This window comes from Colletotrichum lupini, chromosome 3 (assembly GCF_023278565.1).
Source record: "Colletotrichum lupini chromosome 3, complete sequence".
NCBI classification, from domain to species: domain Eukaryota; kingdom Fungi; phylum Ascomycota; class Sordariomycetes; order Glomerellales; family Glomerellaceae; genus Colletotrichum; species Colletotrichum lupini.
The window spans coordinates 3,198,136-3,223,257 of record NC_064676.1 but is presented as its reverse complement, the minus strand read 5'-3'; the positions used below and the strand labels follow the sequence as shown (position 1 = coordinate 3,223,257).

The following is a 25,122-nucleotide window of genomic DNA, read 5'->3' as shown; positions in this document are numbered from 1 at the left end:
ACGAATTTGAGCGACTGTTGAGATGTAAAGCATAACCAATCTGCAAAGTCCACGGCTTTCTGAGAAAGCACGACTTGATCGCAGGTCTCCTGCAATTAAAGCAATTCTGGAAATATCTCCACAGTTGAATCCTTGCAAATGAGCAGAAAAGGTAACCGAGCCGTTGACACGCATATGCATGTTGGTTGGTATCGCGGGTATATGGTTTCATCCGTCCGTCTTGGAAGAGGGGTTCATTGCCCGTATATTCGAAGGTAAAAGGGGCGCTTCTCCTCGTTCTATCGTTCGACTTATTTGATCATATTACACTGATGTGAGCCAGACCTCGACTCTGTTGTGGAGAGTTGCATTGAAACCTAGTCGAAGATACCAGACATCGACTGAGGCTCGAGCAACACGAATCAGCTCATAAGCAGTCGTACGCTACCAAATATGGCTGAGATCACCCACGAGGTTGTGATCGTGCCAGGAGATGAGGTCTGTATTCTGTCCTACAAACTATTAGTGGCTATCAAAAATTTGTGAGCTCGATACTCACCTTTCTCTTTTCGTACTAGGCTTCTGAACACGATGTGTCGGATCTCGAGGTAGGCCAACCTGTATTCTTTAACCTGTTACCATCAGCTCTGTGCGGTGGCATGGTGTTGTACTGTCTCTAACATACCATCAGAGCATCGCGTCCTCGAGCACAAGCATCACCGCATCTATCCTCGGCTACCGCATCGAGAATGGCAGAACCTATCATCGATACAAGGACGGCAGTACGATGCATCTCCCTCTGTTTCAAGAGTCAAATCATGTAATTGATCTGAATAATTGAGACCAAAGGCAGAATACATCTTCCCTAACGACGCCAGAGAGAGTGACAGATTAGGTATGCGCCTGCTTTTCTGATGCGCTCTGACTGGAGGCAGCACATACTCTGATTGACCGATTCCCTGATTACGAAGAATAGATCAACAACATGAGATCTTCATCTACACTCTCGATGGCAAACTCGGCCTCGCCCCTCCCTGCAAACCGGACTCTAAAGTGGGCCGCGTTCTCGATGTCGGGACTGGGACCGGGGTCTGGGCCGTTGATTTCGGAGACTTGCATCCTGAATCTGAGGTAGCTTTGCGGCCCTTCTCCTCTGCAGCCCCTGAACTTGCTTGACATGACGATCCGCGCTTCTAACATACTATCATTACGTTTCCAGATTCTGGGCATCGATCTCTCTGCTCCTCAGCAGGAATTGTAAGTCAGATTTGCGTATCAAGCGAGTAACTCATCCAGTTTCGTCGGAACTGATCTAAATGAGTCAAGTGTGCCTCCCAATGTGAGATTCGAGATAGACGATATCGAAGAAGAGTGGACGTACTCGGAACCATTCAACTACATCCACAGCCGCTTTATGAACGTCAGCATTTCAAACTGGAAAGAATACCTTAAAAAATGCTACGAGTCTGTCATTCTTTAACAATATCCGCTCACTTCACGAATCGGACGACTGACTGGCCTTGTCCTTAGCAACATTGCACCAGGCGGGTACCTTGAACTTCTCGAAAATCAAGTCGACCCCGTATCTGACGACAATACCCTTCCCAAAGACTCTTCGATACACGAGTACGTCAACCTCATCCGTTCTGGGTCCGAAAAGATGGGCCGTGTGTTCGTCGACGTATCTACCCTTAAAAGTCTTGTTGTTGAGGCTGGATTTGTCGACGTCGAGCTAAGGATTTTCAAGTGGCCTATGAACGGCTGGCCCAAAGATGAAAAGTGTGGCGCTTTCTTTCACTTCTCTCCTAATAAACCGTTCCATCGGAGAGAACACGTTTTGTCATCTTTCCAGGTCTGAAAATATACTTGGGCTGACACTTCCTTGTCATAGATACAAAAAACTCGGCCTCTGGTGCTACGAGAACTTCTCCAGCGCTCTCGAAGCCGTGTGTATGGCGCTTCTCACCCGTGTCCACTGCTGGACCCGCGACGAAGTCAACGCTTTTCTCGTCGATGTCCGCAAAGATTTGAAGAATAGAAGCTATCACGCCTACTTTCCCATGTTAGTATCGATTCCTGTCTTTTTTTCTATTCCCGCCACAAGCCTTCCAAAGTCTACGTTTGTGCTAATTGCCCTGGTGCCAGCTACTCAGTTATTGGCCGGAAGGCCGAGAAGGAAGAGGCCGCAACTTCTGCTTAGTGCTGGGCAGGGGTTCTCGCCGCATAGATAGACGGCTACTGTGCATAGATGGCTACTTTGAATGTACAGCAAGGCTTACTGATGAAGTTCAGCTAGGGACATGGGCATATGGAGAGAGGAGCAGAATTTCGACATAGCGAATATACACGCAACTTACGAATAGCAATGCAAATTCACAAAAGAGGTATGGGCTGTGCAAAGACCTACTCAAATCATAGCCAGGTGCTGAGCCTGTATGAGCATGCAGGGAATTAGACTGGATCCAAAGCACATCTTAATAGACTCTTTCAAATTTCGAGCGAGTGTTGAGGTGCAGACTCTCGTCGATTGGTAAGACCTACGTGCATCTTGGCTATTGTTCTATGAGACATGAAACATTACGTTCATCTTTATAACGCCGGAAATAATGATGTTCTTTTGATGATGTATATTCTTAGCCAATGCAAACGGATACTTTCTCGTCACTTCTCATCCCCATTGAGTGTTCTGCCGAATACCACGAAACCAGTATCAACGACCCAACATCTTTGACTTAATTTAAAACTAAGAAAGAGGTTTTCTCAAGGCCTTTTTCTTAATATATACCGAAGTACTCGAAGGGTTTATTGGCCTTTCGAGTACGCACATGGACAGTTCTAGAGCAGTTCGTACATAAAGTAGACTCAGTACGCCAGAAGGTCTTAGTTCCTAGTCGACAAACGCCGTTCCTGGGGCCATTCGTTCTGCTATCCGCCGTCTCGGACAGGGCCACTAGACGTTGCGTGTGAACTGCCAGATAGCATCGCTGTACTGGAAGCCTACAAAAAGTTGAGAACATCCGGGTTGACAGTGGAATGAGCGGCTCTATGGCTCTCCCAAGCTCTGCACAAACTCCAACCATATCAGCGTAGTTCACGATAGTTTCCCAAAAGCTGAGCACCCAGCAGGCTGAGCCTTCTATGGATTCGATTCGTGTCTGCTTGGCTTCTCCGCGCCCAATAGTCTTGGGGTGAGCCTTCTCGGCATTTGTTACACGCAGAGCCCACCAGAGAAAGTAAAAAGCTGTGTAAAAGACGGCGAGCGAAGAAAGCAGATCCAGCTGACAGCAACCTAGACTTGTATAACGACGAGAGATTCTTCCCAAACACTAATCGGACTGTTGCAACTGTAATGATAAATTTCAACACTTTCTTTCACTGAAAGATAGGTGTAGGTCTCCTGGTCCGCCTAGACAGCCCGGGTCTTCTACCCTAACGTTGATGAGAGTCTGGCTAGGCGGCAGTGTGCCAGACATTCCACAGAAACGCTGATCCCATGGACCACAAATATAGGGTAGAATTTTAATGTGCTTTATTGATAGAGAGTTCTGTTCCGCTGCGAAATCAGCCCAGCTATACAAGACAAACTGCTAGGCAGAAACACCAAGACCAGCAGCAGCCTCCACGGTCGTAGGTCCCTCCGCCAACTTTGCCTTAACCTCCCTCGCAACAGCCAACGCATCATCCAGTGTATCAAGAAGGTCCTGGACATCCTCCAACCCAGCAGAGATACGCACCGTCTCCTCCAAAATCCCGTACGACCGATGGAACGCCGCCTCTTCGGGGTCCTTTCCGAACGCGAGCGTGTTATACGCTAGGCAAAGAGTACGGTGCGCGCCGAGATGGGGACCGGGGTAAAACGCCAGGCGGTCGTAAAAGGCGCGCGCGGCCTCGACGGAGTCAAAGTCGACGCTCAGTAGACAGCCCGCGCCTGGTTCAGGGAGTTCTGGTGTCGGTTTACGGAGGAAGGACTTATAGGTTTCGTAGTCGGGAAGGACGGAGGGATAGAGGACTTTCACGACTCCTGATCCAGGGTTCTTGGAGGCTTCGGCGTGGAGATGAGCGGCCATGGCGGCAGCGTTGCGGTTCAGGATCGCGGTGCGCGGGAGGTAGTCTTCCGAATTGGAGAGGAGGACCTCGGCGTCGCCGATGAAGAGCTCGTTATGATGGGTTTTGGACCAGAGGGGGTGGATGGCGGAGTAGTGTGATGAGAGCGGGTTGAGGACGATGCTGCCGCCCATGACGTTTGCGTAGCCCGAGAAGGATTTTGTGAGCGAGGAGATGAGAATGTCAGACTGGGGCAGGATGTCGATGTTGCTGAAGGAACCGACTGTATCGTCGAGCACGAGGACGAAGTTGTGCTTTTGGGACTATAAGAGGTGTTAACTAGGTACATCAACCCCTGATATCTGATGATTTGGTCACTTACAAGCTTTCTGATACGGTTGATATCAGTGCTGGCTAGTAGAGGGTTATTGGGAAACTCGGCGATGACATAGCTCACGTCCCTGCCAGAGGCCGCTTCTGCGTCAAGCCAAGACTCAAACTCGTCGACGCCCTTCTTGTCGACAGGGCCAAAGTGCTTATAGCCCTGCGGCGAGGAGTCTTGGAGATAGTGAACGGTACTGTGGAAGGCAATCCCGAGAATCACGACGCTGCCAGGGCGATACTCAAGCAGAGTCCTATGGGCGGCGAAGATGGCGGCCATACCCGTGGGGTACAAAAACACGTCTCTGGCCTCAGCTTTCACCTGGTCCGGATCGATCGCGGCCCGGTGAATGAGTCCAGTGATGCGTTCCCTCAGCTTACCGTGCGCCTCGCCCTCGGGTAGATACTTTGTCGACGGCGGCGAATCTCCCGCACCTTCGAAGTCAACCTCTTTCAAGGACTCAATGTCCTCCAGGAGCTTCTCCGCCAGACGGATCGAGACGCCTATGCCTGGGTTCTGCCAGGCGCCAATGACGCCAGGGGTCTTGGGCATGGGATAAGTGACTAGGTAAAGACGCACATCGCCGACATCTACGCATCGGTAGCTCAGGTCCTCATCAGTCAGGATGTGCTGCTTTCGGTGAGGGTGAAGAGCGTGGGCGCGCACGGTGGCGAAGGAGGCCGGTGAGGTGAAGAAGAGTGCTCCGTGGCCTTCAGGGGTTTTGATCTTTGCGCAGATGGCCATGAGCGCCTTTTTTTGGTTCTGTCAGCTGAGTTCTCCAATATGGTGCTTTCCTTACAAAAGGGTCCTAGATTGGTGTTGTCGATTCAGGGGGTCTCTAGAATGAACAAGACGGACCTTGGAGACGGGCCCGAATGGCCCAAATCTCGGGTATATGTGAACAACGCGAGCCATAGTGGCTCGGTCTCCCTCTCGAAACTTGATTGCATTTTCCCATCCTGGCGCGTAGGTGGTTATACCATACTGCGTCTCCGGTGGTACGCAGTGCCCGAATTCAGCATTGGGCTTGAGTACGGGCATTGTTGAAGCTTATTTTAGGGTGGATATTTGATAAATTCTTTTGTAAAGAAACGACGGGCTGGGTGTAAATGATAAAGTCTTGGAACCTGATAATTTGATATCTCCGCGGGCTCACGACCGTTGGACCATTTGAGGATCCCGACGTCTTTATCAATAAGACCCCGCGTCTAGCGTGGCCCCAAGGAGGAGCTGGAGAGCTTCGTGAGGGGCAGCTAAGACAAAGTGGAACTCGCTCTTCGCCAAAACTTGTCTTACTCTTTCGCGGTACAGCCACTCGGAGCTATCAGCCTCTCAGCTTCTCGGGCGATTCGCATGTAAGCCCTATGCCGATTTCGAGCTGAACATGATCCTGCAAGTTCGATCCTTCGTAGTTCTCCAATTGCGATCTGAGATTCTCCGCGGCTCCCTTGTGCTTATTTTCTCTAAGGTTTCTGGCAGGATAAGCATTTCGTGGATTCCAATGATATGGAGATGGGACTTGCCTTAATAGGCAAGCTTGGTCAATCCTTATTTGATTTGGTTGAGTGATGTGGCATACACGATGCGTTGGATTTACGTGAGATGTAGGCAACCAATGATGTGGCATGAGCCTTGAGCCACGAGCTTTGAGTGTGCTTCCGTCAACGATGCCGTTGGCGACAACAATATATCGATTGCGGCATATCGAACGATATTGTTCAATGCCTCATAGGTTCAGATTTCACTCACTCAGTGTCATATCGCAAGCTCTTTCGGTCTGCAATTTCTTACAAAGCACGTGTCCAATACTTGGGACACTATCATTCCCTCTTATCAATTCTTAAGTTTCACCACAGCTTGAGTAAGTAGGCTAGGTACACGAAGATCCGCTATTGCGTCGGTATGTTATGACACGTAGTGCTAAGGGCTTCTCTTATACCTCCAGAAGAGTCGTTCATCAGAGCTTCCAGTGCATACTAACACGAATTGTTGAAGCATGGGCATGTCACATTACTTGGATAAGTGTTATATCCTTTCACCCAGCATGTATGGTGTACTCGCGTACGGCGATAAGTAAATATGAGGTCAATATTCATAGATGAATACGATCTGGCCTCTACAAGTCTTCGTCTTGGGCAGGTGACCTCACCTTCCCCCTCACTGTTCAATACGCACCTTGATGGACACTCATCTGATACCTGCCCACTTCCTTATAGGCACTAAAGACGAGTGAGCTGTCAACAAGCATCGTCCGTTGTAGTCGATGGCCGAGCGGTATGATTCTGGCAAAGAACATATGTTGGCTCACGGTCCTACATAATGCCATGGATAGCTTGTCCCCCCCCCCCCCCCACTCTCCGTACAAAGGTCGCGGGTTCGAGCCAAGATCGTCCCGCCGGACCGCATTTGCAGCCGTGTAAGATGTTGACTTACTCGAGCTTTGCATGACCGGCATCGCAGATTGGGCTGCGCTGTAGCATTTTGAAGCCCGGCAAACTCAAGCCAGCATGACGAGCATGAGACAGCCAAGCACTCACATTGTTTGTCAATTATGCTGATGGAGGCCTCGCAGGCACGACGCGGTATAAACGTTTGTTGTCGGGTTTTCGCCCACAACCCAAGTCACGCCGGTGGAGTTTGTCACCCGCAACTTTTATCCGCCCGAGTCCGCGCTTGTGTTGGCAAAGCTGTAATCGGATCCTGCGGGCGAGGCCTCCGTCAGGAGACGACCCGGTAGCTGGGATGACCACCAAACCAGACTCATGACAAACTCATGCAGCATAACTACTTTCCTCGCTCAACCATGTGATCAGGGAGCCCTAGTCTGATAGCACCTTGTAATTAACGACTGTGATATATTCAGGGAGTAATTGTTAATGTGGCATGATTGAAACAAAGTCCCATGAATGAGCCAAAGTACGGAATGTAGCCAAGTGAGACGGTCTGTTGAATAGCTGTAAGTTTGGCAAGCTCCCGTGGAGGGACAGTAAAGGCGAGAAGATATCTTAGTCTTCAAATAAGTTCAGAGACTCAGTCTACCGGACGCAGCACCTTCGCCGTGTAGGAAGTAGACGTCAGCGATTGGTCCCAGCCACGGAAGAAGCGCACGGGAAGAACGGACGTCCCTTGGCTTCCAAAGATATGTAAGAATAAGACGGCTTCAACAAACGGACGAAAGCTTATCTCAACAATGTTCAACGATACACCCACGTGACAGCGCCAGAACCCCAGTACTGCTGCCAAGTGGACATACGTCAGTGTGGTCAGGGGTCATGAGGTCGGGCGGTCTGGAAGCCCAGGTGCCAGAATACCAATCCCAATCCCCAATTGCCCTGAAATCTGCCCCACTCTCAGGAGGTGACGGGACCGTCCAAAATTGTGCCACGCCAACACTTCCCTACCTTAGCTGACCCTAACAGCAGTGCGTGAACGCAGGACAGGTTTCGAAACCACCATCCACCAACCACCACCACACGTTGTCACTCTTTTTCCCCCTCTCTCTCGTTGTCCTTGGTGTAGCCGCCGCCCTCGTCACTTTGCATTGACAAGCCTCCATACCTTATTCATTCTCACCCCCCCGAACTAGCCGCTTGCCGCCCGCCAAACCCGCGCCTACCTCGCCATCTTATAGCCCCGTCATCATGCACTCCTTTGCGCCCCGTCTGCTCTCCCGAGCTTCCTCTTCCCCAATCCGCTCTTCTAATATCCTCACTTCCACTTCTCGCTCTTCTCTTCGTCTTCAACAGCGACTCCCGGCGCGTCGCTTCTACTCCTCTGAAACCCCGAAGAAGTACTCGGGCGTCAAGTTCTGGCCCTTCCTCGTTGTTGTCGGTGCCGGTAGCTTTGCTTACAAGCTCCTCGTAGATCAAAGAGCAGGTAAGCTATCTTTGTCTAACCCTGATACCCCCCAAAGCAGCTTTCTAGGCCCCAAGCATGATCTTGTCGCTTTCGTCCACAGGATGAGCACAGAAACGATGTTCCAATTCTTTCAGTAGCTTGATCAAGCTGTGCAATCACGAGACAGAGGCTCAACTGACAAAAACACCTACAGAGATGGCCTCCCTCCCCGCTCCCGAGGCAAAGCAAAGCCTTCCCGCCCCAACAAAGTCGACCCCGACCTTCTCCCCCGCCGACGTGACCGTCCTCTTCGTCCTCGGCGGCCCCGGCGCCGGCAAGGGAACCCAGTGCGCCCGCCTCGTCTCCGACTACGGCTTCACCCACCTCTCGGCCGGCGACCTCCTCCGCGCAGAGCAAGACCGCCCCGGCTCCCAGTTCGGCCAGCTCATCAAGGACTACATCAAGGACGGCCTCATCGTGCCCATGGAAGTCACCGTCCAGCTGCTCGAGAACGCCATGACGGAGACGATCAAGAACAACCCGGGCAGCAAGGCCCGCTTCCTCATCGACGGCTTCCCCCGCAAGATGGACCAGGCCGTCAAGTTCGAAGAGGCCGTCTGCCCCGCCAAGCTGGTGCTCTTCTACGACTGCCCCGAGGACGTCATGGAGAGCCGCCTGCTCGAGCGCGGCAAGACGAGCGGTCGCGCTGACGATAACGCCGAGAGCATCCGCAAGCGCTTCCGCACCTTTGTCGAGACGAGCATGCCCGTCGTGGATTACTTTGAAAAGGAGGGCCGCGTCGTCAAGCTCGATGCTACGCCTTCGCCGCAGGACGTGTACAGCAAGACGCGCTCCGAGCTCTCCAAGCGTTTGGGCATCTGAGTTTGGGGGTTGAGGAGGAACCGACTTGGCGCTCTGCAACAGAGTTGCGGGTTACAGCTTAGATCGAATGGTGGGGGACTACGTGCACCTATGCTGGCTAAACAGTTTGGCCTGCGTTTCTCCTAGCTTCCCTCACGGCCTGCCATGGTTAGAGATTTCGTCTTCTCTGCGTTGCAGGGCTGAAAGTGAACACCAGACTCCGAGATGAAGAAAAAAAAAAAGAGGCAAACTGCAAAATTAGTCTAGAGAGGGGTGCGGTAGAGAAGGGTCAGCACTTTTTTTTTTTTGGCTTGGACTCCTAGAAGAAGGGCCTTTCGCCATGTGTGTGTGTGCTTGTATAAGAAGTTCCGGAGTCGAAAAAAGATTCTTTTTTTCTCTTTTGTTGTTTGTCTATTGTATATCTAGACATGTACTATTGAGTTTCTCAACCAAATCCTCGAAAAAGACAAATAAAAAGACTCGAGTATCAAATATGAATTATTGGCCCAGGCACCCCTCTACCGCGAACCTTATGATGGTTGTAATGCCAGCATGGCATGCCTACTAGGTGTGTCGTATAAAAGCCATGTTCAGCCGCGGACATATCAAGAGCTTTGTACATAGTTGGCAGTTGCTTTTCGATCAGGCGGCCGGTCACTAACAACAAAAGGAGCAGTATAGTGTCAAGGACAAGCAAGGCTAAAAAGACGTCTGTATCGTAAATCTCTTCGTTACGCCGGATTCATTCGGGGACCCCCCTAAATAAGTGTTTAAAAAAAAAAAGACCTTTTTGCTTTTCTTCTTCCCGCGATGCCGGCAGCAAAGCAAGTCATGTGCCACAGCGTCGAAAACTCGGAATCCATCCCTTTTTTCCATCACTGTTCCATGAAAACAAAAAAAAAAGCGTTGTCCCAGCTCTAAGGTATGGAAATCCGCGCGGGTCCCATATACGGTCCCAGGGACACCTAACTCTTCTCTCTCCTCGCCGTAATTACAATAAACACGAACGAAGTTTCCTCTCTCCCCCTTGGCCTCCCTGAAACCTTTTGATTCCTCTTTCGCCGTAATGTTTGGTGTTCGTTTCGGCCCATCGTTTTCCCCCTCGTCCCGCTTTGCATCCCCTTGAGCTGTGTGGATATCGCGAGGCGAGAAAAGTCAACTTAAGCAAAAAGGCAAGTTCCTCATCAACAGACCAGGATTCATGCCTCCCGCTTAGTCGTCGTCCTCCGTCCGCTCCTTGGGCTCGCGCGGCTCTCTGGGCTCCCTAGGCTCACGGGGTTCCCTTGGCTCTCTGGGCTCGCGCTGCTGGTTGTTATCGCGACGTCCCTGGCCCCTCTGCTGACGGCCGCCCTCGCGACCGCCCTCGCCGCCGCCCTGCTGCTTGCGCTCCGCCTCCTGCGCCTCGCGCTCCTTCTGCGCCTTGGCGTTGGCCTGCTCCTTGCGGATGACGTCGTGCAGGTTCGTGAACGTGCCCTTCCACGAGTCAAGACGGGTGGCGAGCTCCTGCCATTGCCGCGTGCCAAAGACGCGGTAGGTGACCTTATGGACGAGGAAGACCTGGTCCTGCTGGGAGAGCTTGCCCTCGACGAGGCCGGCGCGGATCACGTCAATGGCCCACATCTCGACCTCCTCGGCGGGGACCTGGAGGGCCTTTGCGACGGCGGCGTACTCGATGCGGCGCGAGGTCGTCTGGGCGGCGAGGGAGGCGAAGGTCAGGAGGCGGATCTTGCGGTGGAGCTTGTCGTGGTCGAGGTCCTCCTTCTCGACGAAGCCAGAGTGCTCGTCGTTGAAGTCGTTGTAGTCCTCGAGGTCCTGCTCGGCGAAGACGTCGAGGAGCTGGGAGTAGATGGGGTGGGTTTCGGAGAGGTTCTGGACCGAGGGTATGCTGCGGATGTCCGTGAAGAGGTAGTGTGTGTTGGACAGGAGGGCGTCGCGGACCGCGCGGAGGGATAGCCTCTGGGCGTCCTCGGAGCCAATCTCCTCCTTGTCATCGGCGTCAAAGGTGCGCAGGGCCTTGAGAATGTACTCGTAGCTCTCCCTATCAAGGTGGGGCACATGCCGTCAGCACATCTGATGTTCTCATCCCAAAAGTCTCGGGATATCGTAAAAAAACTCACTCTTCCTTGCCAGCCTCCTTGGCAACCTCGGCAATCTCCTCGTACATCTGTCTCTGAAACTCCTCGCCGGTGGCCCACTCCTCGAACCAGCTGGGGAGGTGCTTCAGGTAGGGCTGGACGGCATCGTACATGGCGTGCGACTTGAGGAAGCGCAGGATGGCCATGAAGACGTTGAAGCGGATCGGGTTCTCGGGCGCGATGAGGTTGAAGACGGTGCTGAGGGCGTTGAGGCTCAGGCCGACGCCGTTGACGGGGCTCGAGGCGATGGGCTTGCTGAAGGCGCTGCACAGGGTGGGCAGGTGCTTCTTGGGCTCCTCGGACTGCAGGACGAGGTGGACCATCAGGTTCGAGGCGGCCGTGAACTCCTTCTCGGGCACCGAAGACAGCGCCGCCGACTTAGCCACCAGCTTGCTCAGGACCTCCTCCTTCTTGGCCTCGTTCTCGACGAGGGGCTTAATCTCATCGGCGATGTGGAGGTACTCGGCCATCTCGCGGGCCAGCTCCTGGAAGGAACCATCGACGAACAGCAGCTGCGGCTGCGCCTGTTGTTGCTTCGCTCCCGCCGCCATGATTGTTTCCGATGTGGTGTTCGGTATTTTTGGGAGGGTCGACGACGAAGAGAGGGGGTGGGTGGGTTTCGAGGTCGGTGGTTTATGCGGTTGATCGGGGGGTTGGAGAGAAAAACCAAAAAGAGGAGGTTCTAAACCCGGGAAAAACCAGACGGCCGAAAGTGTGAGAAAGACAGAGAGAGGGGGCGTGTCGTTTGACAAAACGGAGACAGGGGGTCGGTCTGTCGTGCGGTGAGTCCAACTGCTTCGATTTGCGAAGGCCGACTCGTTCTACGTCGTCGTTGATGGAGGGGTGGTGGTAAGCAATTTTTTCTGCCACTTTCGCAGTTGTGCGAAAAACCGCAAATGGGGCCCTAGGCGAAGGCGGTGAATGAAGCGGGGTGCCAGCGTTCAACGTCGGGCGTTACACCAAATGCGCATCTACATCAAATCGTTCACTATGGCATGCTGTAATTCGCAAGAAAATCGAGGCAATGATATTTTCAAGCAGGACATTCTGGAATCGATATTTTCATCTTGCTTGGAAAGTAGAAAAGAAACACAAATGGCAGAAAAAGAGTTGAGGGCCCAATGAAGACATGTCGTTGGTTCGGCCCCACCCCCGTCCATCTGGACCGCCGGTGTGACCCGCAGCAGCCTGGCCGCCTCGTATCCTCTCGGGGCCGATACATCGGTGGGTAATATCGCTGAGTCTTGGCTCCTTGACCGATATACAACTTATCAATTTAAGGTACCTCCCCTACAAATGATGGGAGCTGGTCAACCTACCGCGCATGTCATCGACAGAACGTATCTTTATAGACAAGTTTTGCATGTTGTTCAAGCTTATTATTATATTGGGCCGTTGTTTCAATCAAAGACAACGTCAAACTCCAAACTTTTGCCCATCCGTGCCTGCGTATCTGTATAGGTCGTCCAATGCTTTACTGCACAACCCTTCTCTCCAAGCCCGAGACACTACTGAAAACAATGGCTGGTGGTGTCGCAAACATAGTATATGCCTGCATGGCACCAGGAAAGCCAAGAACCCAAAACATCGCCGATGCTGTCCCCAGACACATCTCATAATCCATGCTCCCAAAGAACCCACAAGAAACATTACACAACATTACTTCCCATCATTCTTCTCGGCGCTAGCAATGTCGTTCTTTGAGTAAATGCTCTCTCCATCGGCCCCAAAGAGCGGCTCGTCGCCCTTGCCCCCCATCTCCACGAACTCGCCCACAGCTCTCTGCGAGTGGGGGTCAGCCTCTTTTGGCTGAATCTTCTTCGTGTTCTTAGCGTAAATATTGACGGGCTTCTTGCTGTCTCCCACAGGCGCTCTGGTTGCCACCTGGACTGAGTTCAATGTGCTCAAGAGAGTACGTTCTCTGGTCACGCCCCGTCGATGGACGCCCAAGCTCTGAATGCCGCCAACAAGGCCATCAGTACTATCATTGACACCAGGCTGGTTCTGAGTCATCCATGGATGGTTGAGACACTGGTCCACAGTGAACCGACGTTCGGGGTCGACGACAAGCATAGAATCAATCAGGTCAACTGGTTTGAGGCATTAGTCTCTGTGCAGAAAATTTGGACTTTCGAGCCACTTACGAGCAGGGTCGCCAACAGAATCCCAGTACGGTGACGGGTAGTCGAACCTACCGCTTTTGATCTGCTGCGACAGCGTGTAGGGGAATTCCTTAGAATAGAGCTCGTCCGAGAAGGGCGGGAAGCCACACAAGCAGATGTATAACACGACACCTAGCGACCAAATGTCTACAGCTTTCGTGTACTTTCTGTGCCTGCCCTCGGCGAGAATCTCCGGAGCCACATAACTGGGCGTGCCGCACAATGTGGTCGTGAAGGACTCTTCGCCAATAATCTTTGCCAAGCCGAAATCAGCCAGCTTGACATTGAGTTCCTTGTCGACCATCAAGATGTTCTCAGGTTTGATATCTCTGTGAACAATGTTGCGATCGTGCTGCCACTAGTCAGCGCTCGACTCAGAATTACCATGATGTGAGACTCACAAGATATTTGATGCCCTGGAAGAGCTGCTTGAAGAGCTTACGCGTCTCATCCTCGCTCACTTTCTGCCTCATCACAATGAAGTTGAACAGCTCGCCTTCAGGAGCCAGCTCGAGGACCAGATAAACGGCGTTACGTTCATTGAACGTGTCCTTCAAGCAAAGAACGTTGGGATGGCTGACGCCCATGAGAACAGCAATCTCCTGCTGCAAGCCCTCCTGCTTGGATCTCTCCTCCATGCCGGGCGTTTTGGTGAAGATCTTGACGGCGTACCGTTGGCCGGTAGACTTCTCGACACACAAAAACACCTCGGCAAAGTGACCCTTGCCCAACTTCTCAAGGAGAGTGTACTGACTCAGAAATGCACTAGATTGCCGACTCTTGGGGTACCGGAAGATAAAACGAGCCTTGTCAATAACAGCGATTTCGTCTTGCTCCTGGAGCTCTCTCCGCTTGTTGCGTCCTACGATTGCTTCGTTGACGAAAGTTCCGTTACTAGACAAATCCTCCAGAATCGCAACAGTGTCACCGCCCTTGTTTTCAGTGAAGATTAAGCAATGCCTGTTGGAAATGATAGGATCGTCCACGACGATGTCTGCGAGTTGTCAGCGACACCATGGCTACGCCCGGAGACGGACGACAGGCTTACCGCACTCTGGATGACGGCCAATCAAGTATCCGCCCGATGCAACTCCCTTGACCTTTGTGCGCTCGTACGCCTCTTCTTCCTTCTGCAGGGACGACTTTCCATTCTGATCCTTATTCGTTGACTCTTTCGCCTCAATAGCGTCAGGCAGAGGGCAAGCGGCTCGCCTCTTCATGACGACAACTTTGCCATATTTGGTATCGAGAGGGAACAAGTATCCCCATACGCCCTCCTTCACCTCATCCTCGACCTCGTCCGAAAGGGCCTCCTTGGTCTCGTGGGCATACTGCGAGAAAGCCTGGGTAGCCTCCTGCGGCGGCGAGGAGATGTTATTAACGGCTTGCGACGCGTCGTCCTTATCGCGGTGGTTCACCTGGCTAGGACGTCCTTCCGGGGGTGTGGCGGTGGGCTCCTTGTAGACCTCATCCGAGTCGCCGGACCTTGTGACTGGGGAGGGAAGCTGATGCTTCTTAGAGACTGGCGTCTTGTGCTCGGGTTCGGGTGATTGCCTGTCGGAGCGGCGGGGCTTCTTCGCATCCAGTTCGGTTTCTGGCAGAGAACCCTTTGGAAGGGAAAGACGACTTAGGATTGCACACCAGAAGGCCGGGCAGATCAGTAGACGACTTACTCTAGTTCGTTTCAATTGGCTCTTTTCGGGTTGAGGAGGAGCCATGGCCTCGATTGGTAGTGTTACGAGTCTTGCGGGATTCGCTCGCAAGTGGGATTCTCCGAGGCAGCAGGCGGGTAAAGCAAGGTGAGGTAAGGAATGGTTACGTCGTCGGTGAATTAATGGGTACCAGGTATGTGTCGATCTTTGGTTATGGTAAAGCTAGTACGTACGGGAAACCTCTGTACGGCCAAAATGATTTGTGCAGATAAAAGTTCTGAGGATAAGGTGTAACGTGGGTGATTGTGAAAGTTGTAACGGATTGGGGATGGGAAGATTGGATGTTGGAAGTGTTGCCTAAGGGAGAGATGTGATGGATGGCGAGGCTCTTCGCATTAATAAACCAGCTGCTCAGCAAAAGCCTGGAAAGGCAAGCCCCGAGGAGTGAGCGTGGAGTGCAGCCTGGAAAATGGAGGAGCTACTGCGTACTGCGGCCTGCGTATTGGACGATCCGGGAAGTCAGTTCCCCCAAAGTGGAGAGGGGGAAAGGGAGGTGGTAGCTTGGTGCAGGTGCAAGTGCAGTGGTGCTCAAGCTACGGCCAAGCCAGACCAAAAAAGTGGAAGAACCAACCAAACGCCCCTGGCAATGGCCCTGTACAAGCTGCCGGGTCCCGTCAGGTTGTCCCTGTGTCCCGGTGCTGGTGAGGTGGTGGTCCTGCTTGTCCTGTCCACGGCTGTCCTGTGTCCTGGTCCTGGGGAGGGTCCCGTCCGCTGGGCTGGGCAGGGCTGGCTGGGGCTTGCTGGACCCGTCACCGGGAAGGTAACTGGGCTGGACTGTGAACACCGCCCCAGAGTCACCTTACCTCACACTGACACAGCTGGACTGCTTGCTGGAGGCAGGCAGGCAGGCAGGCAGTGGAGGTTAGCTGTTGACAGGGCCTTCCTTCCCTTCGTTTTCTCGGATCGAGGACGACCGTGCCAGAGCAAGTGGGTCCTCGAGGATCGAATGACTGCAGTGGTGCAGCAGTTGGGTGCGCTGCAGCCTAGACATGCAGTCATCGGCTGTTTCCTGCGAGCTCTTCTTCTCTTGCTCTCTCAAAAATGAGGTAAACCAAAGCCGCTTTCCCTGCTCAGTTCCTTTTTCTTTCCTTTTCGTTTTTTTCGACTGTCGCAGGTCGTATGCAGATCTGGCAGATACGTGCACAGATACGATAGATAAGGTGAGGTAGAGAGATGGTGTAAGGTAAGGTACCTTACCTCAAGGCAAGGTAGAAGTCGTTATACACTGGGTCGCGCAGAGTTGAAAAGACGATGGCAATGGTGCTTCCGCAACGATGAGTGATACGAGAGCAACGATGATGAACGAGGTTGAATGGCAAAACATTTCAAAATTCCGTTTTCTCGAAAAGGGAAATGACTCCCATCCCCTTCCATATGAATGCCGTCAGCCCCATGAAGCGGAAGCAAGAACCGCGCCCGCGTGCGACTGATAATAGCTCCTCTCCCACTTCCCTCCAGCCTCCGCCTCTATCACGAACCATGTGGCGGAAAGAAGCAGGTCTCATGTGAGCCGTTCTTCTTCCCTCTGCAAACCTCACCTGCACACTATCGCGATGTTGGCCTCGGAAGGGGGGCCCACTCAACCACAACCAGATGATGAAGGTAAAGTAAGGTAGCTAAGGTGTTCATGAATCACATAGCCGCTATTGCCCCTAAGGTTGCTTTCCTTACTATTTACGATCGAGATTTCCCATACTATGCTCATGGACTCCTCACCACACCTTGTCGAACTTCGGTCTTGACAGCGGGTATGGCGAACGAGCTTGACGCAGACACCCATCCATCCTCCGTCTCGAGTCTCCAAATTGAGACATTCCCATCATGTGCCCTTCCCAGCATCTAAGAGTGACGTTCCCCACACCCCTTCTACCCAGTCTTGTAGGTCACTCTGTAAGAATAGGTGTGCGTCCCGTCGCTTGCTGTGGCTAAGTATACTACGGACCGCAGGTGTGATTCATCCCACGTCAAACCCACACGTGAGTGCTTCACCTGCCACCAAACGACTCATTTACGATTTTCCTTCTCTTTTTTTTCTCCTTTTCTGTCTGACTGCCAGTGGCAACAAGAGTTTCGCCTCAACCGCCACATTCGCTCGGTCTATGGCATACGAGACAGCCGAAATAAAATGTTACTATCTTACTTTGTATTCATCATTTCATTACTATTACTATCCATACACACACTGACAAGCACGCACGCACAACGGCCGTCTCTGCACTCTCCAACCTTTGGCCTTCTCCAATCGAGGACTACTACAATGGTGTGTACCTGATCGGCCCTGCGCTGGCGTCTGTCATGGAAAAGAGCACTCTGTACACATGCTATATGTGACAACATCGTCCCGTGACTCTGGGCTCCTCATGTCCGGCAATGAAAACAGATAGCCTCTCTCGCCCGCCCGGTAGGAAAAGAAAAAGGACCACCAGACCCTTCAAAACCAATATGGCTTCTCGTAATGACAGTGTCAAAGCATGCCAGCCATTTCCTCTTCGTCTTCTTGCCAGTGCCAACATGATTTCATCCATCGTCACCCCCGGAGTCATCATAATCGTCTGTCGATAAGTGAACTTCAAGAGAAGATCTATGCCTCGCATGCAGTGCAAAGGCAAGGCACATGTTGAGTTGTCCCAGCCGCTCGAAGCAGGTAGGTCGCTACCTTTCCGGAATCGGGCTCTTGGCCAGACGTCCTCCCGCGCTTACTCTCTTCTGTAATCGGGCATCTCTCTCCCGCTGCAGCTTTTCGTTGGGACTCAGGTTGCCGGGCAATGACCCGACGCTGTCGTTTGAAAACCCCGTGCTGCGCCCTCGTTTCTCTTCAATATACAATTGCGCACTCCGGCTGAGGGGGAAGGCCGGCATCGTCAACGGAACTTCTGCACCATTTTGAAGCAGCATCTCTGCAACTGGGAATGGCACCGTTCTGTCCGTCTCCGGGGGCTGCCCGGGAGTGGGAGAAGGTGACGCAGGATCGGCGGCCGCCAGCGCCAGAAAAACTGCGTGCGTTCCTCGAGACCTGTCCGTGACATTAGGACTTGCCCTCAAAGCCAAGGCGTAGATCACCTGCTGGATCTCATTCTTCTTGATGGCTGCCAGCAAGGTGTCGTCGGGGTTTGGATAACGCGAAAGTGTGGCTGAAATCGGCTCAACGTATGCCCTATCCACGTACTTTGCCGTAATGAACCGCAACCGCATCTCTCGGGTTGCCTGTGGTGTCGGCTTGAAGCCAGGCTCGAGCTTCGCTTCCCAAATCATGTTGGACACTCTATTTCCAACAAGAAGTAACAGCTCGACAATATCAGAGGTGAAGGAATTGATGTCCAAGGTGAGAGATCGCACTTTGCTGATGTGCGTGCCGAGGGAGCGATGAATGCCACTACATTCAATGCATAGAATAATGGCCAAATTGATTGAAACCCATTCGACTTTTGTACCCGACCCGCAATCAGCGCACCAGCAATTTCCTTGGTCGTTGTCGCGAAGCAATTGAAGCAGCTTGTCAGGATTCTCGTCGAAACTCGAGCTGGTTGATCGATGCGTGCTGGGCCGAGCGCCCACAGTAATTCGGCGTACGGGTGCGCTATTTGAATTTGCGTGACTGTGGTGGCTATTGTGGCCAACAGAGGGGCTCTTGCCGGTGAGTATCGAGCCAATGTCTCTCTTGATGTATCCTGAATCGCTCGGCGCCGACTTGTCTCTCATGATGCGACCTTCGACCGCACTTTGCAACGCATTGTTGATAGACGTTATCCAACTGTTCATATCTTCTTCCGACGTTGCTTGGTAGACTCGTTTGAACTGAGGCGTAATGACTTCGAAACAGAATCGACGCTCAGCATTCCGTGCTTCTCGAACAGATGCCATTCTCAAGTCGATTGGATCATTGTGCAAATCAAGCCTTTGTTTCCAGTTGCTATACTCCGAGAGCTTGCCCTGATCGAGAACAATCCAGAACCTGCTTTGTCAGGATGCAAAATGCTTTGGGGGTTCCAGGTGAACTTACTTGTGCCAACCCTGTTTGTTCAGGTTGCGCGGGTCAACATGATTGCTTCCGCCCTTACTAAGGGACCATAGCAGGCCTTCTTTACGCTGTGTGCTGCTGGCGCCTGACGATTGGCCATAGTCTTTCTCCTCCAAATCACGGATTCCTTTGAACTTTGAGGCTTGAGCAGGACTTCCAACAGAAGAATTGCCGAGACTGCCCGGGGATCGAGATAGCTCAGGAGAAGCCATTGAAAGGGAAGGATTCGAACCCGAAGACATTGCCACCTTCAACTGCGATCCTGTGCTGTCGGCACGGCCTAGATCACTGTCGGAAACATACGCAGTTCCATTTGAGCTCGCAACCGGGCCACTGCTTGTACCGGGTACAGGGATGGGATCGGGCTCATTGTACGGCTGGTTGCTTTTCTCGAGTAGTCGTCTCTTCTCTTCGCGCTCCCGCCTTTGGTACTGATACTCCTTATCGGCCTCTTGTACTTCGCTTGAAAGTGCCTCCAACTGGGGTAGAAGGGTATCGATCTTTTTCGCCGCCTCGAGGAAGCTCTTCGTTTGAGCGTCAGCGTATCGCGTGAGGTGGGACAGAACTTCCTGTTCTTTGCGACCGCCATGCAAGTCTTGCATGAAACTCGAATAGTCGAAACGCTTGAGCTCGAAGTTGCGACGCTTGGTCTGGTACTTTGAATCACTCTCTGCCAGTTTCTTAGCCTTGACAGAATCGTGACGCTGTCCGAGATATCTTGAAACGTAAGCATAGTAATCCTTGCTTTCCTCCTCAAAGTCACGTTTCTTGGACTCGGCTTGCTTGATATCCACTGTATAGAATTTGTCCAAAGGATCGATCACAATCCTCTTGAGGTTGACAGTATTTGTCCGCTCATAGGCGAGAATCTCCCGGGCAATCTTGTCAAAGTAGTGTTCGATGGCTGGCTGGACAGCATTGGCATTTGTTGAAGAGGCTTCCCGAAGAGTATCGATGAACTCGGAAAAGTTCTTGTTGGCCTCTTGCTGTGCTTCGTGTGCTTGTTTGGCCATCTTGAGCACGCGTTTCATCTGCGTCCGCATGTTGCCAGTCTTTTGCTCCAACGATTTAATCGTCGCCCTGAAGACAGGTCCATCGTCTGGTACAAGAACATCGTCGGTGGGTTTCGGGCATGCGACATCTACTTTGATCGGCTCCGACGCAGATTGTGGCACAGGGAGGATGGTGGTCGATGATGTATTGCCCGGCAACGGTGACAAGGGCTCGTCTAACTCGGCATGACTGATCCGAGAATCCACAGACTGGGACGAGGCGACACGGATCTTAGGAGGGGCGGTCAGTAGGAAGGGAGGGGATGGCGAGTTTGGGTGGCTGAGCGGCGAGACTGGGTCTGGAAGAAGTCAGCTGCGGGCCGCGGGTAAGAAGGACGAGCGAAGCCTTACTCGACACCCAGTATGAGAAACTAGCCAGAGTGTGCAGGCAGTGAGCGCGAGGGTCGTATTCGACGAACTATGACGGGATCAGCAGTGCTTCATGCTCATGGTCTGTAGTGAGCATACGCTGCAGGAATTCCTCCATCCACCTCCCCTGTCTTCAATGCTCTTTGGAGGTTTCCATTTCCAGGTCCATTCAAAAGAGACGGAGGGAGTGCCGCCAGTCGCAAAGTCGCCTACCAACTCAACGTTGGAATTCTTGTGTAGATTCGGGTCTGCGTGGAACTCGCGGGTCACCAAGTTCTCTACTTCGCGGGGTGTAGAGGCATAGACGTAGGTCAGTCCGCTGATTTGAGTGTCGGTCGTTGCTACAGCGTCAGCGCCGCCGTTGGTGACAAACTGTTGGCCTTGACGTATAACGAAGGTAAAGGTGAAGACTAGCTCATCGTCTTGGTTGAGCTTCAGTATGAAATTCGGGACGCCGCCGGGACTTGTTACGACTTCGGTGTCCTGCAAATATGAAGGTCAGCGCATGTCCCTAGGAAGTAGAAAGAGCAGAGGAAGTGCGGTGCTGTTCTTTGCGCCTACGAACCTGAACGAATTCTATGGGACTGCCGTCGCCTAGCGGACGAGAGGCCGAGACTCTGGTAGCGGGGAATGCATTAGGAACGATGTTAACGGAAGAGCGCCTTCGCGGGTTGGAGATGACGAGAGAAGATATGGATACTGCAACGAAGAGTTAGCAAGCGGATGCGCAAGGCTGCATGCATGAACAGGCAAGGCAGAGGGCAAGCAGAACAGAGGGAGCAGAGGGCGGGAGGTCGCACGTCGATTCTGGTCTCTAAGATAGAGGGTAGCCCCGTCATCGGGCTTGCTGCTAACGATGCCCATGATGAGATGTTGAAGTTAGGATTAACGGCGCATGAAGATGTAGAACGTCGGAGGTGAGGCAGAGGCAGAGGGAGCGCCTCTTTGGTGGTCGGCGGGCTTTGCAGCGCGGGGTCGCAAGTTAGCCAGGAACGTGAACATTTGGCGACACAAAAAGAGGCCAAGCCACAGCCACGGGCAGGCGGTACGGAAGCGTGGACTGAGTAGCCAGGTTCGAGACGCTGCGGCTGCGGGAGGCGACGAGGGCCTGAACGAAGGGGTTAAAGTAAAAGCTGCGGGGATAACGGCAGGCAACGGCGGCGTCGAGGGTGGGAGTATTTGAGGGGTAAACAGGAATGAAAGGTAAAAAACCAGAGATGTAGTGGTAGTTGTTGTAGAGTAGAATGGACGGGGGGAAATGAATAAGAGAGTCATGGAAATGCAAAAGGTTGAATGTTGCGATCCGATGTCGACGGAGAACCACCAGCTGCTGGGCTGCGGCACGTCTGCCTCAGAGGCCTGTTGCTTGTCGGTCGCTGTCACTGTGTTGCTATTACTGAGGTGCTTGCCTGCTGCCGCTGATGTGCCCCCCAGTGCCCCCCCTCCCCTCCTTGAAAGTGTCGTCAAGGCCCGCATTCGGTTCAAGATACTTGTGCCGCCGCGGAGATTTCCCACGCCAGTCAGGTACATGTACACGATGCATGTGGGCTGGACTTGGCCCGGCTGGGCTTGTCACTGTAGTGGTCTGGAGTAAGGTAAGGTACCATGCCACCTCGTCTGAATTGGACTGGGAAGCACGAAGGGTAAGGTACACTACGCGCCGCCGCTGCCACTGGAAAGCTGCGATGCGCAATTAGGTACATCCAGCGCTGGCTGGGCAGGTGCATCTCACCTCAATCCCCAAGTGCCTTCCCCCGTTGTGACGTTGAATCAAGCCCACTTGGTCTTCAGGCGCCAGGGTTGGCGAAGACGAGATTGGCGCCGATTTCACTTTTATCCCGACCCCTGCCCGCCGGCCTCAAATTCCCATGATTATCCACCCGTGGAACTCTCTTCGTCTAGCCTTTCCAATGGAATACCAAGCATCGGGCTGCATCAACGATAATAATATCTATCACACAAAGAGCTTTACCCCCTCGGCATCACCTCTATGGCATTCAGGAGCGCGAGGGTCTACCTCACCTCACCATCAACGGACACCAAACCTTCCAAAGCCTTGTCGAGTACAAAAACAGCACCAACACCAACACCATCACCGCCAGCCATCCACCATCTCACCTCCGGGTTTCATGTGTCCTCCTAGGTCCTCTTTGGGGCACTGAACAGCATCCGCGTCTCTCCTTCATTCCAGGCACAACGGCGGCCTCTTTCACTTTTTTAGACGTCTATGGTGGGGTCATCAGTTCAAGATCTTCGACAGTTGACCAAAGCGCATGGGATCACCACACCACCTGGTCCTGCCCATCCCGCACATTGTTGGGCCGTAGCAAGGCACCTTGGCACTAATTACCAAGTCTTCATGACAAGCACGAACAAGCAACAAGCTGACTGGGCGCGCAGTACCGCCGTTCCTTTTCGTGCCCCCCAATCCTCTCCACTCTAGGGGCCTAGGTGTTTGCCCCTCCCAGATTCCCAACTTGGGGAAGCGAAGCAAAGCCCGGCAAGCCGCGAGATCTTGAACACCCTCTCGGACGCCATGTCTCCGTCCCCCAAGCTTCTTCTACGCGGAGATATGGCCCTGTCTGTTGGCCACTGGGCAAGGATTCTGTTCATCACGCCGACAAAGCGGCTCTTGCAAACTGTTCGCTTGATTATGGCGCTTTCACCCGTTTACTTATCCAATATTCCAGAGAGTCGGGATTCAACTCGTCAACTTGCGACGACACCACCTGCAGGTTGCCAATTATGCTCCTGCATTGCATCAAGAAAGGGGGTAGCTGATGAGGGGCCCTCGGAGACTGACTTCCCAGTCCTCTGAAAAGCCTTGAAAGCCAATCGGCCGTCACTCTCCTCCACTCCAGGAACTACATAGTAGATGCAACAAGCTCTCGAATCATACGAACGAAGTCTCTGCGTTGATCGAACTTTTCGTCTAGCCAGTCGGGTTCAGTCTTGGGTTCGGCATGCTGTCCTTATGCCTACCAAAGTCCCGGGAAGCGTCTCCGCCTCACTACCTTTGCTATGAGCCAAGCAGAGTCCAGCCGATTCCGAGACTCTCAGGTAAAAGAGGATGGAGAGCTGTTTCAGACTTTCTCTCACGAAAGCAGTGCGCCTGTCACCGATCAACGGGCGCCGGCCGCCATGGCCTGCGCGGCGTAGCTGTTTAGTCGGTGCAAAGCTAAGAGCATCTCGTACGCGCCTTGATACCTATTACCACCATGACTCCTTCCGACTGTGACGGCGCACCGTTCACTCCGTCAGAAGCTTTTTGTTCCTACGGATACGATCCCACAGCTCGGGCGACGTCTTGCACGCCAGCATCGAACTTGCAACCCATACATCACCAAATGCCAAATACTCTACAATGCAGGCCTGTCACCTCCGGCTTGTTGGCGCTGTATTGGGCAATTTCGCCTTTCTGACTTATTACGGCTCCAGCGGCCGGGCTCGTCCGTGTGTATGAGATAAACAATGGACCATGCGATCCCCAGCGTCCCAGCGGCAGACAAGGAACATCCCTCGGACAAAATTGAGACGAATAATCGGGCATTGGGCACAGAGAACATAGCGACTCGAGCCTTCTACCTGTTCTGAATCTACGGCTTTCAGTGCCACTGCCAGCTTGACTGCCACGACGCATCGTCGATCTTCTTGCCCTGATCATGATAAGACTGCGATTGCACCTGTGTCAAATCAACTGGGCCGCTGGAACGCCAGTGTAGTCCTTTGCACAGCATAGGTCCTACCAATGAACATGGCCACAGAGCTTCTGCCGGTGACTAGGAGGTAAGACATTTGACCGAGAAAGGCATTGTGACTTGGGTCAAGGAAAACGCTCAATGAGTGCCCGTGGAGTATCGTACAGAATATGATAAGGACCGGGAAATGATGAGCTGCGCATGACGGACCAGATATGCGCGTCCTGGACGCTCCATCTTTGGTCCGGACGGACTACTGATTCGCTGGACAATGGCCGTGGAAATACCCTTGGACCGTTCGGAGGATGCAGTGGAGAAGAAAGAAAATTGAAAGAACAAGGAGAAAGGTCGATAGAGGCGGCCAAGACACATTACGCGGAAGCATGTGATTTGCTGATACCGTTGGTCCCTTTGGAAATGGTCGTATCCGTACGGATAATACATAACGCTATCGCAAGTGACACAACACGCGAGCAGTTCCCTTTGGTGTTGATAGTCTCAGGCTTAACTTCACTCACATAGAATTTCAAGGCGATCTGCAGGAGGCCAGACTGAGAATCCGAGACTAATGCCAGACGGTGAAAGTTTTCGTATTGAAGGCGAAATAGCCAAGCATGGCGGCAACAGATCTCGTATCGTGAATGTCTCCCTTTGTACAGAGTGTGGTCCCACGTACGTGGACTTGCCGCCTGAGAGCTTCTTTCAAGGGAGCCTTACACGGCCTGACGAAAGAAACGAAACATCGAAAGTCGGTGACTATTCTCATGTGGTGTATCTCTTCAATTATCTGTTGGGGAGAGGTCTTGATGAAGTTTCGTCTCCAGCTCTGTCGCAAAGAAAAATCAAAGGTAGAATCTGACCCAGAGCTTGGAA

At 52.7% G+C, this 25,122-nt stretch overlaps 8 protein-coding genes across 8 annotated transcripts; 3 read left to right on the top strand and 5 right to left on the bottom strand.

Annotated features, from left to right (window-relative positions):
- Nucleotides 1-432: 432 nt before the first annotated feature.
- CLUP02_05746 (uncharacterized protein) lies at nt 433-2,179 on the top strand (the record flags this gene model as incomplete). The annotated part of the gene is made up of 10 exons (XM_049284752.1): nt 433-477; nt 558-587; nt 671-761; nt 833-874; nt 956-1,110; nt 1,199-1,236; nt 1,306-1,443; nt 1,510-1,758; nt 1,871-2,041; nt 2,125-2,179. 10 exons carry the CDS (start codon nt 433-435, stop codon nt 2,177-2,179), a joined length of 1,014 nt encoding a protein of 337 aa, XP_049141895.1.
- A 287-nt stretch (nt 2,180-2,466) lies between these two features.
- Nucleotides 2,467-3,452, bottom strand: CLUP02_05745 (uncharacterized protein; the record flags this gene model as incomplete). Its single annotated transcript, XM_049284751.1, has 3 exons — nt 2,467-2,531; nt 2,849-3,273; nt 3,346-3,452. The coding sequence occupies 3 exons, from the start codon at nt 3,450-3,452 to the stop codon at nt 2,467-2,469; spliced, it is 597 nt and encodes a 198-aa protein (XP_049141894.1).
- A 114-nt stretch (nt 3,453-3,566) lies between these two features.
- CLUP02_05744 (cystathionine gamma-synthase) lies at nt 3,567-5,446 on the bottom strand (the record flags this gene model as incomplete). The annotated part of the gene is made up of 3 exons (XM_049284750.1): nt 3,567-4,346; nt 4,406-5,155; nt 5,264-5,446. The coding sequence occupies 3 exons, from the start codon at nt 5,444-5,446 to the stop codon at nt 3,567-3,569; spliced, it is 1,713 nt and encodes a 570-aa protein (XP_049141893.1).
- Nucleotides 5,447-8,046: 2,600 nt separating this feature from the next.
- On the top strand, nt 8,047-9,124 carry CLUP02_05743 (UMP-CMP kinase; the record flags this gene model as incomplete). Its single annotated transcript, XM_049284749.1, has 2 exons — nt 8,047-8,281; nt 8,457-9,124. The coding sequence occupies 2 exons, from the start codon at nt 8,047-8,049 to the stop codon at nt 9,122-9,124; spliced, it is 903 nt and encodes a 300-aa protein (XP_049141892.1).
- Nucleotides 9,125-10,315: 1,191 nt separating this feature from the next.
- CLUP02_05742 (PCI domain-containing protein) lies at nt 10,316-11,789 on the bottom strand (the record flags this gene model as incomplete). Its single annotated transcript, XM_049284748.1, has 2 exons — nt 10,316-11,141; nt 11,221-11,789. The coding sequence occupies 2 exons, from the start codon at nt 11,787-11,789 to the stop codon at nt 10,316-10,318; spliced, it is 1,395 nt and encodes a 464-aa protein (XP_049141891.1).
- Nucleotides 11,790-12,897: 1,108 nt separating this feature from the next.
- On the bottom strand, nt 12,898-15,118 carry CLUP02_05741 (uncharacterized protein; the record flags this gene model as incomplete). Its single annotated transcript, XM_049284747.1, has 3 exons — nt 12,898-13,328; nt 14,449-15,007; nt 15,074-15,118. The coding sequence occupies 3 exons, from the start codon at nt 15,116-15,118 to the stop codon at nt 12,898-12,900; spliced, it is 1,035 nt and encodes a 344-aa protein (XP_049141890.1).
- Nucleotides 15,119-15,521: 403 nt separating this feature from the next.
- On the top strand, nt 15,522-16,157 carry CLUP02_05740 (uncharacterized protein; the record flags this gene model as incomplete). Its single annotated transcript, XM_049284746.1, has 1 exon — nt 15,522-16,157. One exon carries the CDS (start codon nt 15,522-15,524, stop codon nt 16,155-16,157), a length of 636 nt encoding a protein of 211 aa, XP_049141889.1.
- Nucleotides 16,158-17,764: 1,607 nt separating this feature from the next.
- On the bottom strand, nt 17,765-21,415 carry CLUP02_05739 (PH domain-containing protein; the record flags this gene model as incomplete). Its single annotated transcript, XM_049284745.1, has 6 exons — nt 17,765-19,064; nt 19,113-20,481; nt 20,534-20,600; nt 20,651-21,034; nt 21,117-21,250; nt 21,352-21,415. The coding sequence occupies 6 exons, from the start codon at nt 21,413-21,415 to the stop codon at nt 17,765-17,767; spliced, it is 3,318 nt and encodes a 1,105-aa protein (XP_049141888.1).
- Nucleotides 21,416-25,122: the final 3,707 nt, after the last annotated feature.